The sequence below is a fragment of the Bufo gargarizans genome, chromosome 3 (genome assembly GCF_014858855.1).
Source record: "Bufo gargarizans isolate SCDJY-AF-19 chromosome 3, ASM1485885v1, whole genome shotgun sequence".
Lineage (NCBI taxonomy): Eukaryota > Metazoa > Chordata > Amphibia > Anura > Bufonidae > Bufo > Bufo gargarizans.
Window position 1 is genome coordinate 294,922,368 of NC_058082.1, and position 19,257 is coordinate 294,941,624.

At 42.1% G+C, this 19,257-nt stretch overlaps 1 protein-coding gene across 2 annotated transcripts in view; it reads right to left on the bottom strand.

Annotated features, from left to right (window-relative positions):
- LCK (LCK proto-oncogene, Src family tyrosine kinase) overlaps positions 1–19,257 on the bottom strand; it is a 79,230-nt gene that overhangs the window by 37,627 nt on the left and 22,346 nt on the right. For both annotated transcript variants that reach the window (XM_044286502.1, XM_044286501.1), the window contains exons 4-5: positions 17,574–17,664; positions 10,696–10,791 (exon numbers count right to left, since the gene is read on the bottom strand). In XM_044286502.1, coding sequence (XP_044142437.1) covers positions 10,696–10,791; positions 17,574–17,664 — 187 coding nt within the window. The remainder of the gene's footprint in view (positions 1–10,695; positions 10,792–17,573; positions 17,665–19,257) is intronic.

Sequence of the window (19,257 nt, forward strand, 5' to 3'; positions counted from 1 at the left end):
CGTCCCTGCTGTATTAGATAAAGATAATTAGACAAGATACTTTGCTGTGCCTGATGTCTACTAGACCCCCATACCTGGGGTGTATGCACCAATGTGAGATAAGCTTTATGGCAGTGAGTGTTTTACATCAAGCACACAGATTGCAGCATAACTCAATAGAGTACAGCAAATTAAAACCTAAATTAAAACGGATCCGGTTGTATTATGTCTTCTATAGCCATGATGGATCTGTCTTAACCACTTCAGCCCCGCTAGCTGAAACCCCCTTAATGACCAGGCCACTTTTTACACTTCGGCACTACACTCCTTTCACCGTTTATCGCTCGGCCATGCAACTTACCACCCAAATGAATTTTACCTCCTTTTCTTCTCACTAATAGAGCTTTCATTTGGTGGTATTTTATTGCTGCTGACATTTTTACTTTTTTTGTTATTAATCGAAATGTAACGATTTTTTTGCAAAAAAATTACATTTTTCACTTTCAGCTGTAAAATTTTGCAAAAAAACCGACATCCATATATACATTTTTCGCTAAATTTATAGTTCTACATGTCTTTGATAAAAAAAAATGTTTGGGCAAAAAAAAAATGGTTTGGGTAAAAGTTATAGCGTTTACAAACTATGGTACAAAAATGTGAATTTCCGCTTTTTGAAGCAGCTCTGACTTTCTGAGCACCTGTCATGATTCCTGAGGTTCTACAATGCCCAAACAGTAGAAAACCCCCACAAATGACCCCATTTCGGAAAGTAGACACCCTAAGGTATTCGCTGATGGGCATAGTGAGTTCATAGAACTTTTTATTTTTTGTCACAAGTTAGCGGAAAATGATGATGATTTTTTATTTTTATTTTTTTCTTACAAAGTCTCATATTCCACTAACTTGCGACAAAAAATAAAAAATTCTAGGAACTCGCTATGCCCCTCACGGAATACCTTGGGGTGTCTTCTTTCCAAAATGGGGTCACTTGTGGGGTAGTTATACTGCCCTGGCAATTTAGGGGCCCAAATGTGTGAGAAGAACTTTGCAATCGAAATGTGTAAAAAATGACCGGTGAAATCCGAAAGGTGCACTTTGGAATATGTGCCCCTTTGCCCACCTTGGCTGCAAAAAAGTGTCACACATCTGGTATCGCCGTACTCAGGAGAAGTTGGGGAATGTGTTTTGGGGTGTCATTTTACATATACCCATGCTGGGTGAGAAAAATATCTTGGTCAAATGCCAACTTTGTATAAAAAAATGGGAAAAGTTGTCTTTTGCCAAGATATTTCTCTCACCCAGCATGGTTATATGTAAAATGACACCCCAAAACACATTCCCCAACTTCTCCTGAGTACGGCGATACCAGATGTGTGACACTTTTTTGATGCCAAGGTGGGCAAAGGGGCACATATTCCAAAGTGCACCTTTCGGATTTCACCGGTCATTTTTTACAGATTTTGATTGCAAAGTACTTCTCACACATAAGGGCCCCTAAATTGCCAGGGCAGTATAACTACGCCACAAGTGACCCCATTTTGGAAAGAAGACACCCCAAGGTATTCCGTGAGGGGCATGGCGAGTTCCTAGAATTTTTTATTTTTTGTCGCAAGTTAGTGGAATATGAGACTTTGTAAGGAAAAAAGAAAAAAAAAGAAAAATCATCATTTTCCGCTAACTTGTGACAAAAAATAAAAAATTCTAGGAACTCGCCGTGCCCCTCACGGAATACCTTGGGGTGTCTTCTTTCCAAAATGGGGTCACTTGTGGCGTAGTTATACTGCCCTGGCAATTTAGGGGCCCAAATGTGTAAGAAGTACCTTGCAATCAAAATGTGTAAAAAATGGCCTGCGAAATCCGAAAGGTGCACTTTGGAATATGTGCCCCTTTGCCCACCTTGGCTGCAAAAAAGTGTCACACATCTGGTATCTCCGTACTCAGGAGAAGTTGGGGAATGTGTTTTGGGGTGTCATTTTACATATACCCATGCTGGGTGAGAGAAATATCTTTGTTCCCATTTTTTTATTCAAAGTTGGCATTTGACCAAGATATTTATCTCACCCAGCATGGGTATATGTAAAATGACACCCCAAAACACATTCCCCAACTTCTCCTGAGTACGGCGATACCACATGTGTGACACTTTTTTGCAGCCTAGATGCGCAAAGGGGCCCAAATTCTTTTTAGGAGGGCATTTTTAGACATTTGGATCCCAGACTTCTTCTCACACTTTCGGGCCCCTAAAAAGCCAGGGCAGTATAAATACCCCACATGTGACCCCACTTTGGAAAGAAGACACCCCAAGGTATTCAATGAGGGGCATGGCGAGTTCCTAGAATTTTTTTTTTTTTTGCATAAGTTAGCGGATATTGATTTTTTTTGTTTTTTTCTCACAAAGTCTCACTTTCCGCTAACTTAGGACAAAAATTTCAATCTTTCATGGACTCAATATGCCCCTCACGGAATACCTTGGGGTGTCTTCTTTCCGAAATGGGGTCACATGTGGGGTATTTATACTGCCCTGGCTTTTTAGGGGCCCTAAAGCGTGAGAAGAAGTCTGGAATATAAATGTCTAAAAATATTTACGCATTTGGATTCCGTGAGGGGTATGGTGAGTTCATGTGAGATTTTATTTTTTGACACAAGTTAGTAGAATATGAGACTTAGTAAGAAAAAACAAAAACAAAAACAAACAAAAAATTTCCGCTAACTTGGGCCAAAAAAAAATGTCTGAATGGAGCCTTACAGGGGGGTGATCAATGACAGGGGGGTGATCAATGACAGGGGGGTGATCAATGACAGGGGGGTGATCAATGACAGGGGGGTGATCACCCATATAGACTCCCTGATCACCCCCTGTCATTGATCACCCCCCTGTAAGGCTCCATTCAGACGTCCGCATGATTTTTACGGATCCATGGATACATGGATCGGATCCGCAAAACACATGCGGACGTCTGAATGGAGCCTTACAAGGGGGTTATCAATGACAGGGGGTGATCAGGGTGATCACCCCCCTGTCACTGATCACCCCCCCTGTAAGGCACCATTCAGACGTCCGCATGATTTTTACGGATCCATGGATACATGGATCGGATCCACAAAACACATGCGGACGTCTGAATGGAGCCTTACAGGGGGGTTATCAATGACAGGGGGTGATCAGGGTGATCACCCCCCTGTCACTGATCACCCCCCCTGTAAGGCTCCATTCAGACGTCCGCATGATTTTTACGGATCCATGGATACATGGATCGGATCCACAAAACACATGCGGACGTCTGAATGGAGCCTTACAGGGGGGTTATCAATGACAGGGGGTGATCAGGGTGATCACCCCCCTGTCACTGATCACCCCCCCTGTAAGGCTCCATTCAGACGTCCGCATGATTTTTATGGATCCATGGATACATCGATCGGATCCACAAAACACATGCGGACGTCTGAATGGAGCCTTACAGGGGGGTTATCAATGACAGGGGGTGATCAGGGTGATCACCCCCCTGTCACTGATCACCCCCCCTGTAAGGCTCCATTCAGACGTCCGCATGATTTTTACGGATCCATGGATACATGGATCGGATCCACAAAACACATGCGGACGTCTGAATGGAGCCTTACAGGGGGGTGATCAATGACAGGGGGTGATCAGGGTGATCACCCCCCTGTCACTGATCACCCCCCCTGTAAGGCTCCATTCAGACGTCCGCATGATTTTTACGGATCCATGGATACATGGATCGGATCCACAAAACACATGCGGACGTCTGAATGGAGCCTTACAGGGGGGTGATCAATGACAGGGGGGTGATCAGGGAGTGTATATGGGTGATCACCCGCCTGTCATTGATCACCCCCTGTAAGGCTCCATTCAGACGTCCGCATGTGTTTTGCGGATCCGATCCATGTATCCATGGATCCGTAAAAATCATGCGGACGTCTGAATGGAGCCTTACAGGGGGGTGATCAATGACAGGGGGGTGATCAATGACAGGGGGTGATCAGGGAGTGTATATGGGTGATCACCCGCCTGTCATTGATCACCCCCCTGTAAGGCTCCATTCAGACGTCCGCATGATTTTTACGGATCCATGGATACATGGATCAGATCCACAAAACACATGCGGACGTCTGAATGGAGCCTTACAGGGGGGTGATCAATGACAGGGGGGTGATCAGGGAGTGTATATGGGTGATCACCCGCCTGTCATTGATCACCCCCTGTAAGGCTCCATTCAGACGTCCGCATGTGTTTTGCGGATCCGATCTATGTATCCATGGATCCGTAAAAATCATGCGGACGTCTGAATGGAGCCTTACAGGGGGGTGATCAATGACAGGGGGGTGATCAATGACAGGGGGTGATCAGGGAGTGTATATGGGTGATCACCCGCCTGTCATTGATCACCCCCCTGGTAAGGCTCCATTCAGACGTCCGTATGCTTTTTGCGGATCCGATCCATGTATCCATGGATCCGTAAAAATCATACGGACGTCTGAATGGAGCCTGACAGGGGGGTGATCAATGACAGGGCGGTGATCAATGACAGGGGGGTGATCAGGGAGTTTATATGGGGTGATCATGGGTGATCAGGGGTTTATAATGGGTTAATAAGTGACGGGGGGGGGGTGTAGTGTAGTGTGGTGTTTGGTGCGACTGTACTGACCTACCTAAGTCCTCTTGTGGTCAATCCTAACAAAAGGGACCACCAGAGGACCAGGTAGCAGGTATATTAGACGCTGTTATGAAAACAGCGTCTAATATACCTGTTAGGGGTTAAAAAATTCGGATCTCCAGCCTGCCAGCGAGCGATCGCCGCTGGCAGGCTGGAGATCCACTCGCTTACCTTCCGTTCCTGTGAGCGCGCGCGCCTGTGTGCGCGCGTTCACAGGAGATCTCGGCTCTCGCGGGAGGACGCGTATATGCGTCCACCCAGAAGAGCAGGACCGCCGGCAGGACGCAATCCTGCGTACGGCGGTCCTGAGGTGGTTAAACACCATTGAAAGTCAATGAGTGACAGATCCGTTTTCTATTGTCAGAGAAAACGGATCGGTCCCCATTGACTTACAGTGTGTTAGGACGGATCCGTCTTGCTTCACACCACATCGCGGACAGAAAAATGCTGCTTGCCGCGTTATTCTGTCCACGATGGGAGCGCAACCAATCGGAACGGAAGGCATTTTGGTGCATTCCGTTTTGTTTAGTTCAGTTTTGTCCCCATTGACAATGAATGGAAACAAAACTAAAGCGTTTTCTTCCACTATTGAGATCCTATGACGGATCTCAATAGCGGAATAGAAAGCGCTAATGTGAAAGTAGCCTTATCAGATATTTTACACAAGGGATGTTCCAAAATATTATTGGATGGGGGATGTCTTGTAAAATGTAGCATACAGTGCATTCGGAAAGTCTTTAGATTCTTTCACTTTTTCATATTTTGTTATGTTGCAGCCTTGTGTTAAAAAAAAAATCACACTTTCCCCCATCCTTCTGCACTTTCCTAATTAAATGAAAAGGAAAAAACAAAAATCTTGCATTGACATAAGTATTCAGACCCTTTGCTCAGTACTTAGTTGAAGCACCTTTGGCAGCGATTACAGCCTGCATTGTTCTTAGGGTACTTTCTCACTAGCGTCGCTGGATTCCGGCAGGCAGTTTGGTCGGCAATCTGTATGCAAATGGATGTATTGCAATACCAGATCCGTCTCTCCGGTTGTCATCCGGAAAAAACGGATCTGATATTTATCTTTTTCACATTTTAACGGTCTGCGCATGCGCAGACCACAAAACCAGATCTGTTTTTCCAGAACACTTAGGGCCGGATCCGGCATTAATGCATTTCAAGGCAAGTGTTCCGGAATTTTGGATGGAGAAAATAGTCCAAAAAACGTATAGTGACTGAACTGAAGACATCCTGATGCATACTGAACGGATTGCTCTCCATTCAGAATGCATTAGGATAATCCTGATCAGTTTTTTTCCGGTATTGAGCCCCTAGGACGGAACTCAATACCAGAAAAGAAAAACGCTAGTGTGAAAGTACCCTCAGGTATGATGCCACAAGGTTTTCACACCTGTATTTGGAGATTTTCTGCCATTCTTCTCTGCAGATCCTCTCAAACATTGTTAGGTTGGATGGGGACCATCAGTGGACAGCCATTTTCAGGTCTGTCAATAGATGTTCGATTGGATTCAAATGAGGGCTTTGGCTGGTCCACAAAATGGCATTGACAGAGTTGCCCCTAAGCCACTCTTGTGTTGTCTTGGCTGTATGCTTGGGGTCATTGTTTTGTTGGAAGGTGAACCTTCGGCCCAGTCACGTCCAGAGTAGTTTGGCCGAATACCGTGTGTGCTCAAGCGCCATGCTCGAGTCTCCTCCCCGCACGTTTGTTGGCTGCTACGCAGCTAATAAACGTGCAGGTAAGTGCTGCCACTCACTGTAATGCTTTAGCCATGTTGGTTACTGGCATTACAGTGATTGGCTGGCCGGAACGCGTCATCGGGTGCTATAAAGCACCTGATGATACGTGATTCGGCCAGTCTTAGTCAGGGACAGCTGTGCTATGGAAGGGACAGATAGTGTAGGGAATTGAATTTTATTTTTTGGTTAGGCAGGGTTGGTGTTAGAGACCCAAAAGTCCTTTTAAGGACTATTGTTGTATCTAGCAGCAATATATATTTTTAGCGCAAGCTGCGCTAAATAGCTTTAAATTGTTTGGCCGCCACAGACAGCGACATTATCTGCGCTACATCTCCTGTCTAACGTGTGCGCAACCTAAAAATATCTGTGACATCCAGTGTACTTTTTCCGTAGACGCTGCGGACAGGGACATTACCTGCGCTACATCTCCTGTATAACGTGTGCGCATCCTAAATATATCTGTGACATCCAGTGTACTCTTTCCATAGACGCTGCGGACAGCGACATTATCTACGCTGCATCTCCTGTTTAATGTGTGCACATACTAAAAATATCTGTGATATCCAGTGTACTTTTTCCGTAGACGGTGTCCACTGCGGACAGTCACATTACCTGCGCTACATCTCCTATATAACGTTTGCGCATCATAAATATCAGTGACAGTCAGTTTAATTTTTTTGCCGCTGGTGGCAGCGACATTACCTGCGCTACTTCTCCTGTATAACGTTTGCGCATCATATATATCAGTGACATTCAGTCTAATGTATTTGCGCATACACTTACAAAAGCTGTGCTACTGTACGTGTGACATACTTGCAAGCATATATACCATTTAATATGCACAAGGCGAGCAGTAAGGGATGGGGAAGTGGCCGTGCTGCTGATGGTGCATGCAGATGCCGTGGCCCTGGTCGAGGTGAAACTGTGCCTGCTGCCAGAGCACAAGAAACACACTCATCACTGGAAAACTACAACTATCCATTCAATAAGCGGGACTACCGCTGTATTTAAACACTATAACAATATTCAGCAGAACCTTACCAATCACTGCTAATATATCGGGACATTGTGCAATATACTTATCACTATTAGTAATCTTACCATCCACTATTAACCACTGTCAACTCATTGGGATATTGTGAGCTATTAGCAACATTAATTAATTGTTACAGAAGAACAGTATTGTTTCACAATGAACAAGAGAATATTGAACTTATAGGAGGAGACACAGAATTATCTATGCCACAGTGATTTATATATATTCTGTATATATTTTCCTATATACATTTCTGCAGAATTTTTTTAATATATATTTTTATATTTTTTTATCTTCTATCAAGAACACCAACAGTAATTAACTTACCTCAACTTACCTGTACTAGGACTAATTTGTTAACAAGATTGCACACTTACTTTTACCTTTATATTTCTCACATTTTTTCATATTTTTTATTTTTTATATTTAAAAAAATAAATAAATGTATCTCCTTCACTGCACATGCACTTTTTCTGCACAAATTGTACTAACGTGATCAAGTTAATATATTTGTATGGGGAATTCCAACAAATAACTCTATATGCCATTTTATAGATTATATACCTTTTTTTTTTATATATTTCTCTTTAATAAACCTCTATACATTTTTAATAAATATTAATTTCTGCGCAAGACCGGATGAGGAGTGCTTGTCTATATACTATACTTTAGAATCCACTACTGATTGGGTGAATCAGATAGACTTTGAGCACCCGATACATGGTACTCCCATGCACCCCTTCCACCACAAAAAAGAGTATATGTTCAATCTTCCTTTTCTCATCCTCCTCCTCCTCCATCATATCAACATGCTTATTAGGCTGCCCTCACTCCTAATGTTTTAGAGGGTCAGTTCAGCAGCAGGCCCTCAACCATAATTTTTTCGATTGTCAGCTCAGCAGCAGGCCCTTAACCATAATTTTTTCGATGGTCAGCTCAGCAGCAGGCCCTCAACCAAATTTTTTCAGTGGTCAGCTAAGTAGCAGACACTCGCCCCTAATGTTTTAGAGAGTCAGCTTAGCAGCAGGCCCTCGCCCATAATGTTTTAGATCAGGGATGCTCAACCTGCAGCCCTCCAGTTGTTGTAAAACTACAACTCCCACGATGCCCTTCTGTAGGATGATAGCTGTAAGCTGATGGGAGTTGTAGTTTTGCAACAGCTGGTGGGCCACAGGTTCAGCACACCTGTTTTAGATGGTCAGATCAGCAGCAGGCACTCGCCCCTAATGTTTTAGATGGTCAGCTCAGCAGCAGGCCCTGGCCCTTAATGTTTTAGATGGTCAGATCAGCAGCAGGTCCTCGCCCCTAATGTTTTAGATGGTCACCAGCAGGCCATCAATCATAATTTTTCAAGGGTATGTATGATGCCCATCTTTATGTGAAATAAAGGGTGTAATTTTTGGCAGCACTTTCACTTAGTGCATAGGCTTTATGAGTGTAGGAGTCCCACTACCTGAACAATTGTACCACAATGTGAATGAGGCCCTCCTTTATGTGATATACGGGTTGTATCGGAGTGCCTCTTCCTTGTAATTTTTGGCAGCACTTGCACTTTATATACAACTAAATTTACAGGAAAGGATGTGTCCTAACAATTTTTCCTCTAAAATTGATTTTATCTTCGGTTTGGTGCGTATTATTGTCAGTCTGTAAAAGTGGCATACTACTCGGACAGCATTGTTCTCAGCAGCGACCTGGGAGTCCAAGATGCATCCAGACATCCTCCCCATGCTGTTCCTGAATCATTTCAGTGGTGTTTCCATCAATTTCTGACCTTTTCCTATGAACCAGACACCCTCCCCTCTTCAGAGCAGGGGGTGCCTGGTTTAATGCTTGGGTTCTCCCATTGACTTCCATTGTGCTCGGTAGAGCACCCGAGCATCCCAAGGTGTTTTACTCGAGCACCCGAGCACTTTGGTGCTCGATCAACACTAGTCCAGAGCACTCTAGATCAGGTTTTCATTAGGAATATCTCTGTGCTTTGCTCCATTCAGCTATCCAAGTCTCCTTATCTCAGCCAATGAGAATACCCCCCCCCCCCCCACCCCCCAGCATGATGCTCTCACTATGCTTCACTTTAGGATGGTATTGGACAGTGCCTGGTTTCTTCCAAACATGACGCTTAGAATTGAGGCCAAATAGTTTAATATTAATTTAATCAAACCAGAACATTCTCACAGATGCTTTTTTGAAAACTTTCATGTGTCTTTTACTGAGAGGAGGCTTCTTTATGGCTACTCTCCCATAAAGCCCAGATTGATGGAATGCTGAAGTCATAGTTGACCATCTGAGCTGCACACAATATCTTTGCAGCTCAGCCAGAATGACCATTGGGTTCTTAGTCACCTCTCTTACTAAAGCCATTTTCTCCCGATTACTTCGTTTGGTTAGGCGGCCAGCTCTAGGAAGAGTCCTGGTTGTTCCCAATGTCTTCCCTTTAAAAATCATGGAGGCTACTGTGCTCTTGGGAACTTTCAGTGCAGCAGAATTTTTATATCCTTCTTTAGATGTGTGCATCTTCTCAAGGTGCAGAACCATCTTGACGATGACCAAGAGAAATGGGACACCCCCAGAGCTAAATGTCAAGTGTCATAGCAAAGGGTCTGAATACTTATGTCCATGTTAAATTTTCTTTTTTCCGTACATTTCTGTGAATGTCTTTGCAACTATTTTGTACTAGCTTTCAATTTTTTTTAGTAACTTATATTTTAGGTTTAGTAGTTTTTTTTAAGGCCAACTTTGCAGCGATTTTTAAAGCCAAGATGCAGCGATCTCCTCAGCAACATGGGGAGGAGCGTTCGCTGTGCCATCGCTCTTCCTCAAGCTCTACAGTGGTTTGCCGGCAGCTGATCGTAATTCCACAGCATGATCTGCCTCTGGAAAATCCTAATCTTTCAGCGTGCTGAAAGATCTGGATTACTCGATGAACAAGCATTTGCTCGTTCATTGTGCAGTCGGCAGCAGTATTAGACTGCCAGATGATCGCTAATGAGCGTTACTATGATTGCTCATTAGCAATCATCGGGCAGAAAATCTGCCCTTCTAATATACCCCTAATATACCCTTTATAAGGGATGTCTCCCTTCAGAAAATGGCATTTATCATGTAGACAAAGTAAATTTAAGGCACTCACTAATGTGATTGTCTATATTGCCTCAGCAAATATAATTTGCTGAAGTGAGACAACCCCTTTAAAAAAAGTTATAAAGGGTCATTACTGAATGCTTGCCTGACTTTTCTGTATGAGTGGATACTCACCATTCCGATGCAATTCCAACAGATGCTACAAAATTATATGGCACAAGTCCCTCTTCTCCTGTTCGCAAGGACTTAGCTTTCCACCACTCTCCAGTTCTGTAAGAGATAAAATGTGTATAAAGCTATGATTAGACAGCAGACAAAACTTAAAGGGGTTGACTGGGATCAGAGCTGAACCCTGACATACCCATATTTTCACCTAGGCAGCCCCCTGGTGTTAGCATCGGAGCATCTCATTCTCCGAGGCTCTCCTTTGCGCTGGATGCACTGGATAGCTCTTTTGTTTACAATAACACACTGCCAGGCGGAAGCTTCTGCCCGGCAGTGTGTTTGGTAACATCACCGGCTCTTATGGGAGCGCTTTAGCACTGCCCTAGCCGTTTTACTGGCTAGGGCAGCGCTAAAGCACGCCCATCAGTGCCGATGATGTCACCAGGCTTCGTGGCAGCCCCATGGAGAGCACGGTTTCTCACCGAAACTGCTGAAAATGCGATTTAGCACAGGGCAAAGGAGAGCATCGGAGCATGAACTGCTCCAATGCTCAAGTCAGGGGGGCTGACGGGGGAAAATGGAGGTATGTCTGGGTTCAGCTCTGAACCCGGACAACCCCTTTAACATCCTTTTACACTGGCAGATAATCTGCCTGTAATGGCTACTGATCAATGATATAGTTAGTCTATGTACACCTACGGGGACAAATAATTTTTTCAATTCTTATTAAAATATTGAGCCATTCTGTCACAAAGGGTTAACTGTTTTTCTAGTTGTGCGAATGGTACTTTCACTTTGTGTGGTCATTTAAAAATAACCCTCTCTAAATTACTAAAAGGACATTTACATTCATTTAAGCCACATTCTTATCAGTGAGATAAGAACTGACCTATAATGAGTGTTTATAAGGTCAGAGATCACAGATAAGGAGCCGCCAGCATCCTGCCTAATGGAGCAGAGAGAAAATACAGATCCTACTAGTAGATACACTGAAAGCTTGTGCAGGGAAAACGGCTCATCATTTTTAACAAAGACCAATTGAAAAAAAGATTTTTAGCTCATAATGATTACAATGCAATAATAAAAAAAATTGCCACCAAAGTTGTACATAGCCTTTAACCCCTTAAGGACTCAGCCCTATTTCACCTTAAGGACTTGGCCATTTTTTGCAAATCTGACCAGTGTCACTTTAAGTGCTGATAACTTTAAAACGCTTTGACTTATCCAGGCCGTTCTGAGATTGTTTTTTCGTCACATATTGTACTTCATGACACTGCAAAAATTGGGTCAAAAAAGTTAATTTTTTTGGATAAAAAAATACCATATTTACCAAAAATTTTGAAAAATTTGCAAATTTCAAAGTTTCAGTTTCTCTACTTCTGTAATACATAGCAATACCCCCAAAAATGTTGATGACTTTACATTCCCCATATGTCTACTTCATGTTTGCAGCATTTTGGGAATGATATTTTATTTTTTGGGGATGTTACAAGGCTTAGAAGTTTAGAAGCAAATCTTGAAATTTTTCAGAAATTTACAAAAACCCAATTTTTAGGGACCACTACAGGTCTGAAGTCACTTTGCGAGGCTTACATAATAGAAACTGCCCAAAAATGACCCCATTCTATAAACTACACCCCTCAAGGTATTCAAAACAGATTTTACAAACTTCGTTAACCCTTTAGGTGTTGCACAAGAGTTATTGGCAAATGGGGATGAAATTTGAGAATTTCATTTTTTTGCCTAATTTTCCATTTTAACCCATTTTTTCTACTAACAAAGCAAGGGTTAACAGTCAAACAAGACTTTATCTTTATTGCCCTGACTCTGCCGTTTACAGAAACACCCCATATGTGGCCGTAAACTACTGTACGGGCACACAGTAGGGCGTAGAGGGAAAGGTGCGCCGTATGGTTTTTGGAAGGCAGATTTTGCTGGACTGGTTTTTTGACACCATGTCCCATTTGAAGCCCCCCTGATGCACCTCTAGAGTAGAAACTCCATAAAAGTGACCCCATCTAAGAAACTACACCCCTCAAGGTATTCAAAACTGATTTTACAAACTTTGTTAACCCTTTAGGTGTTGCACAAGATTTTATGGAAAATAGAGATACAATTTCAAAATTTCACTTTTTGGGCAGATTTTCCATTTTAATATTTTTTTCCCAGTTACAAAGCAAGGGTTAACAGCCAAAAAAACTCATTATTTATGGCCCTGATTCTGTAGTTTACAGAAACACCCCATATGTGGTCGTAAACCGCTGTACGGGCACACGGCAGGGCGCAGAAGGAAAGGAATGCCATACGGTTTTTGGAAGGCAGATTTTGCTGGACTGGTTTTTTGACACCATGTCCCATTTGAAGCCCCCCTGATGCACCCCTAGAGTAGAAACTCCATAAAAGTGACCCCATCTAAGAAACTACACCCCTCAAGGTATTCAAAACTGATTTTACAAACTTTGTTAACCCTTTAGGTGTTGCACAAGATTTAATGGAAAATAGAGATACAATTTCAAAATTTCACTTTTTTGGCAGATTTTCCATTTTAATATTTTTTTTCCAGTTACAAAGCAAGGGTTAACAGCCAAAAAAAACTCATTATTTATGGCCCTGATTCTGTAGTTTACAGAAACACCCCATATGTGGTCGTAAACCGCTGTACGGGCACACGGCAGGGCGCAGAAGGAAAGGAATGCCATACGGTTTTTGGAAGGCAGATTTTGCTGGACTGGTTTTTTGACACCATGTCCCATTTGAAGCCCCCCTGATGCACCCCTAGAGTAGAAACTCCATAAAAGTGACCCCATTTTAGAAACTACGGGATAGGGTGGCAGTTTTGTTGGTACTAGTTTAGGGTACATATGATTTTTGGTTGCTCTATATTACACTTTTTTGTGCGGCAAGGTAACAAGAAATAGATTTTTTGGCACCTTTTTATTTTTTGTTATTTACAAAATTCATCTGACAGGTTAGATCATGTGGTATTTTTATAGAGCAGGTTGTCACAGACGTGGCGATACCTAATATGTATACAATTTTTTTTATTTATGTAAGTTTTACACAATGATTTCATTTTTAAAACAAAAAAAATGTTTTAGTGTCTCCATAGTCTAAGAGCCATAGTTTTTTCAGTTTTTGGGCAATTATCTTAAGTAGGGTCTCATTTTTTGCGGGATGAGATGACGGTTTGATTGACACTATTTTGGGGTGCATATGACTTTTTGATCGCTTGCTATTACACTTTTTGTGATGTAAGATGGCAAAAAATGGCTTTTTTTACACCGTTTTTATTTTTATTTTTTTACGGTGTTCATCTGAGGGGTTAGGTCATGTGATATTTTTATAGAGCTGGTCGATACGGACGCGTCGATACCTAATATGTATACTTTTTTTATTTTATTTAAGTTTTACACAATGATTTCATTTTTGAAACAAAAAAAATAATGTTTTAGTGTTTCCATAGTCTAAGAGCCATAGTTTTTTCAGTTTTTGGGCGATTATCTTGGGTAGGGTATGATTTTTGCGGGATGAGATGACGGTTTGATTGGTACTATTTTGGCGTAAATGCGACTTTTTTGATCACTTTTATTACCTTTTTTGGGAAGTAAGGTGGGCAAAATTTCAATTTTCTCATAGTTTTTTTTTTTTTTTTTTTTATGGCGTTCACCGTGCGGGGAAAGTAACATGACCGTTTTATAGATCAGGTCGTTACGGACGCGGCGATACCTAATATGTGTAGTGTATTTTTTTTTTTTTTTTTTTATTCAGTGATAAATGTTTTTTTTTTTATCTTAACTTTTTTTTTACATTTTTTTTGACCCAGACCCACTTGGTTCTTGAAGATCCAGTGGGTCTGATGTCTGTATAATACAGTACTGTACAATATATATTGTACTGTACTGTATTTTACTTACCACTTTGTCTGAACAGATCTCTGCTTTCAGCACAGATCTGTTCAGCACCATGGACAGCAGGATGCCTGAGAAGGTGTCCTGTTGCCATGGGAACCTTCCCCGTCTGCTCAGTAGTGTTCAGAACTTCGCAGACGGGGAAGGGTAAGGACGGGTCTGTCGGGGGGCTGCCTGGGAGCTCTCTCCCTCTCCCATCGGGGGGCTGCAAAGGCACAGCAGCCCCCGATGGGAGAGGGAGGGAGCTCCCTGACCTGTTAACCTTTTCCATACAGCGGTCCGTACGGACCGCTGTATGGAAAGGGTTAAACGGCTGACATCGCATCACCGATGTCAGCCGTTTATACCAGGGTGCCAGCAATGTGCTGGCACCCTGGTATACCCACTAGAAGCCAACGATTATTCAAGGGGAGGCGGGCGGGGGATCGTGATCCCGCCTCCCGCACCGCCCGCCTCCCGCACCTCCCGCACCGCCTGCGACACCCCCCCTGCACCACCCGCCCACATAATATCATTCAGGGGTGCAGGGGGGGTTAATAAAAACTTAATTTCTGGCATTTTAACGTTTGATCCCCGCGGTACGTCATGGGTCCTTAAGGACTCGGGAACCATGCCGTACCGATACGTCCTAAGTCCTTAAGGGGTTAAGGTACCTTTACATGAGATGACAGAGCAGCAGACAATTTGCTGCTCCCTGGTGGAGAGGGGGGATCAGAGTATGGAGGGGAGGGATCACTAATGCCATCGCTCTTCCCCATATTGACTGGTTGTTTGCCAGATCGGATTACCCAATGACCGAGCGTTACGATCGTTCAGCGGGTGATTGGCGTTCCATTTATACTGTCAGATAATTGCTTACAGACGTTCCTATGAACACTTGTTAGCAATTATCTTTAAGATTCTTGGCCCATGTAAAAGGCCGTATAGTCGATCGGTGCTCACTTAACTGCTATTTACATGCGACAATGGTTGTGTGCTAATACAGCTTGCACTATTGTCACCAGCACATCCTCTGTTTAAACACCTTAGATTTTTTTGCTGACATAAAAGATGTGATCAATGAAAAACAAGCATTTACTTGTATGTTAGCTGATGGCTGGACATGTTTACATAGGGCAATGATTGTGAATTAAAAGGGCCTGTAGCACAGACTAGAACCCACTATTGCCTGTCCTTTATTCAATTGACCTATGCTTTATATTCTTGTAAACTCCCAGTATTGTCATAAAATACAATTATTCAAGGCTGGGTTTTCAAGCTGCGGCTGCTGTATGCAACTTAAACCCAGCCCACCTGCCGTGGCCGATGGCAACATGATTTTTTACACTTATGAATATTCATTCTCAAATCATGTCCAGCAATCAGCGTTCAAACGATTGCATTTGTTGTTGATCATATCTTTTGTGCAGCCATAAAAATCTTAGTTTTTATTTAAATAGGATATCCCCTTTGCAGAAAAGCATCTCACATATCAGCTTCCTAGACTACTGTTATTATGATTTTGAATTAGTGGGAGGAGTAAAGGTTTTTTAAATTAATAATTAACTATTAACTGCATGGCCTATGTGGGGATTTGCGGCTTGCGGACACAGTATAGAGGCAACGACATTTCCAGAAAACCCCTTTATCTGCAGTGAAGTCTAAGGTTGAGTTTACACTCAATAGTTTTACCAGCTATTGACTGCTGTGGGTTGGTAGCCATGGCATGTAAACCAACTGAAAGTATGGCCAGATGGATCACCCATGAATTAGCCAAGGGCTACATGGCTTTGCATGCCGCAGCAGTGCTCTGTTACTGCATTAGAAACGTTTTGGTTATTAATTGTTCATTGTGAATGGCCATGTATTTGGTGGTGGATCAAACAGCCATTCACAGAGATCAAGGGGTAACTAATCCGTTTCAAATCAACTTGCATAGACATGTGGTACCCGTCTGGCTCTACACTATAAATTTAGTTGTGGCTGGAGTTCTCCTTTTATTAAAGGGGTTCACCCATCTCGGCCAAGATGGGAATATTCCTTAATTAGCTCCAACCTCGGGAAGCAGACTTATGGAAATGTAACTTGTGTAGCTTGCTGTGCTTGTTGCGTTGCTCCCATTCACTTCTGTGGGGAGTTAAAGAAACAGGGGAGTGTCAGCCACTCAGCCATTTCCATAAATTCGTCCACCCCAGACTGCCGCTTACTTTGTGCTTTTCCCACCTTGGCCATGAAAGATGAGATGAGACAGCCTCAAATTCAAGTGAATTAACCTACTAACTGTTTTGCCCGCCCCCAGTCCAGCTTCAGCAGTAGGAAAAGTAGCTAACTGGAGGGGGGAGGGCTGCTTTAGTTGCTGCTATCTCCTTAAAAATTCAACTGGTCTTGTTCGAAAGCTGGCATTTCAAGCTTTCAGATAATACCAGAATGACAGCAATGTGTTCAGTACAGGGGAGGATATCACTGATAGAATTAGAATGCTGTGAATGTAGCTGAAAGTGAAAGTAAAAGCAGGTTTTACCCGCGATTATTCCTGACTCGATTTCATTTTGGTCTTGTATGAAAGACCAGTTGAATGTTCCTATCTGCTACCATTCAGGAGACAGCAGCATCTAAAGCAGCCCTCCTCCCTCCAGTTAACATCTTTTTCCACTCCCCGAGCTGGTCTCTGGCCAAACACTTAGGTGGTTAAAAAGGACTTATCACCTCTTTTTACTTGTCTGTTTAGTAAATACTTGGATTCCCATTACAATAACAGTTCTGGATTGTGCCTTTCCTCTGTTATTCCTCCTAGGAATTAATAAATAAATTGACAACTGAGTTACCATTACCATTCCCCTTGCCCAAGTGGTAATTCTCATTCAGTCCATGTACAGTGTAACATATGGTCATATGTGGTTGCATTTCTTTACAAAAAAAAGGAGAGCTGACAGGTCCTCTTTAAGTGTAAATAGGACATGTAGCACAAATTGGTTATCTATGTACAGAATTCACACTTACGATTGCAGGATGTATAGGTTGTCTCCTGCCTGAAAGCCAAGATCACCATCATGTACCGGCAAGTAATCATACAAGGCCACTACCTGTTTATCTGGACGATAAAAAATAAATAAATAAATCTATAAATACTGCACTTAAAAGGGCCAAAGTTCCTACTCAAATGTTTAAAGGGAATGTGTCATCATAGAATCACCTATTCTTTAAATCAAAATTTTAATGGTAAACATATCTTTTTAGAATTTTTGTTGATTTTTGTAAATTCCCCATGTTCCTATTTATGTTTAAAGAAATTCCTAAAATCATGCAGTTTTCACATTGGCCGCTAGGCTTAAAATGTGTCAAGACTTGCTTTTCTTTGAGATCAGCCACATAAGTCATAGACACAATGGACAGGAGAAACCTCATTGACTTCTATGGAAGATTTTATAGGCATGTTCTGTGACCTGTGATTAAACTGCCTTGGGAGAGGTGTTAGAATGGCATTATCAGTGGCAGACAATAGATGTCACAGCCGTTTACCTCTATTCAAGCTTTTTTTCCCCAGTTTTATATAAATAGCTTCTTTCACATCTCTTTTGAACCTTCCTCTGTGTCTAAGATGTAAACCTCGCTGTCATAAACTAGTGTCCTTTTTCCTTAACCCCTTAAGGACCAGGCTCATTTTCACCTTAAGGACCAGGCCATTTTTTGCAAATCTGACCAGTGTCACTTTAAGTGCTCATAACTTTAAAACGCTTCGACTTACCCAGGCCGTTCTGAGATTGTTTTTTCGTCACATATTGTACTTCATGACACTGCTAAAATTGGGTCAAAAAAGTTAATTTTTTTGCATAAAAAATACATTTTTTACCAAAAATTTTGAAAAATTAGCAAATTTCAAAGTTTCAGTTTCTCTACTTCTGTAATACATAGTAATACCCCCAAAAATTGTTATGACTTTACATTCCCCATATGTCTACTTCATGTTTGTAGCATTTTGGGAATGATATTTTATTTTTTGGGGATGTTACAAGGCTTAGAAGTTTAGAAGCAAATTTTGAAATTTTTGAGAAATCTTCAAAATCCCACTTTTTATGGACCAGTTCAGGTTTGCAGTCATATTGTGAGGCTTAGATAATAGAAACCTCCCAAAAATGACCCCATTCTAGAAACTACACCCCTCAAGGTATTCAAAACAGTTTTTTCAAACTTTATTAACCCTTTAGGTCTTCCACAAGAGTTGATGGCAGATGGAGAAACAATTTTGAAATTTCTATTTTTTGGAAAATTTTCCAATATAATCAATTTTTTCCAGGAGTAAAACAAGGGTTAACTGCCAAACAACACTCAAAATGGGTTGCCCTGATTCTGTAGTTTGCAGAAACACCCCATATGTGGTCGTAAACTACTGTTTGGCCGAACGGTAGCACATAGAAGGAGGGGAACACCATATGGGTTTTGGAAGGCAGATTTTGCAGGACTGGTTTTGTTTATACCATGTCCCATTTGAAGCCCCCTGTTGCACCCCTAGAATAGAAATTTCAAAAAAGTGACTCCATCTAAGAAAGTACACCCCTCAAGGTATTCAAAACTGGGTTTACAAACTTTGTTAACCCTTTAGGTGTTCCACAAGAGTTAATGGCAGATGGAGAAACAATTTTGAAATTTCTATTTTTTGGAAAATTTTCCAATATAATCAATTTTT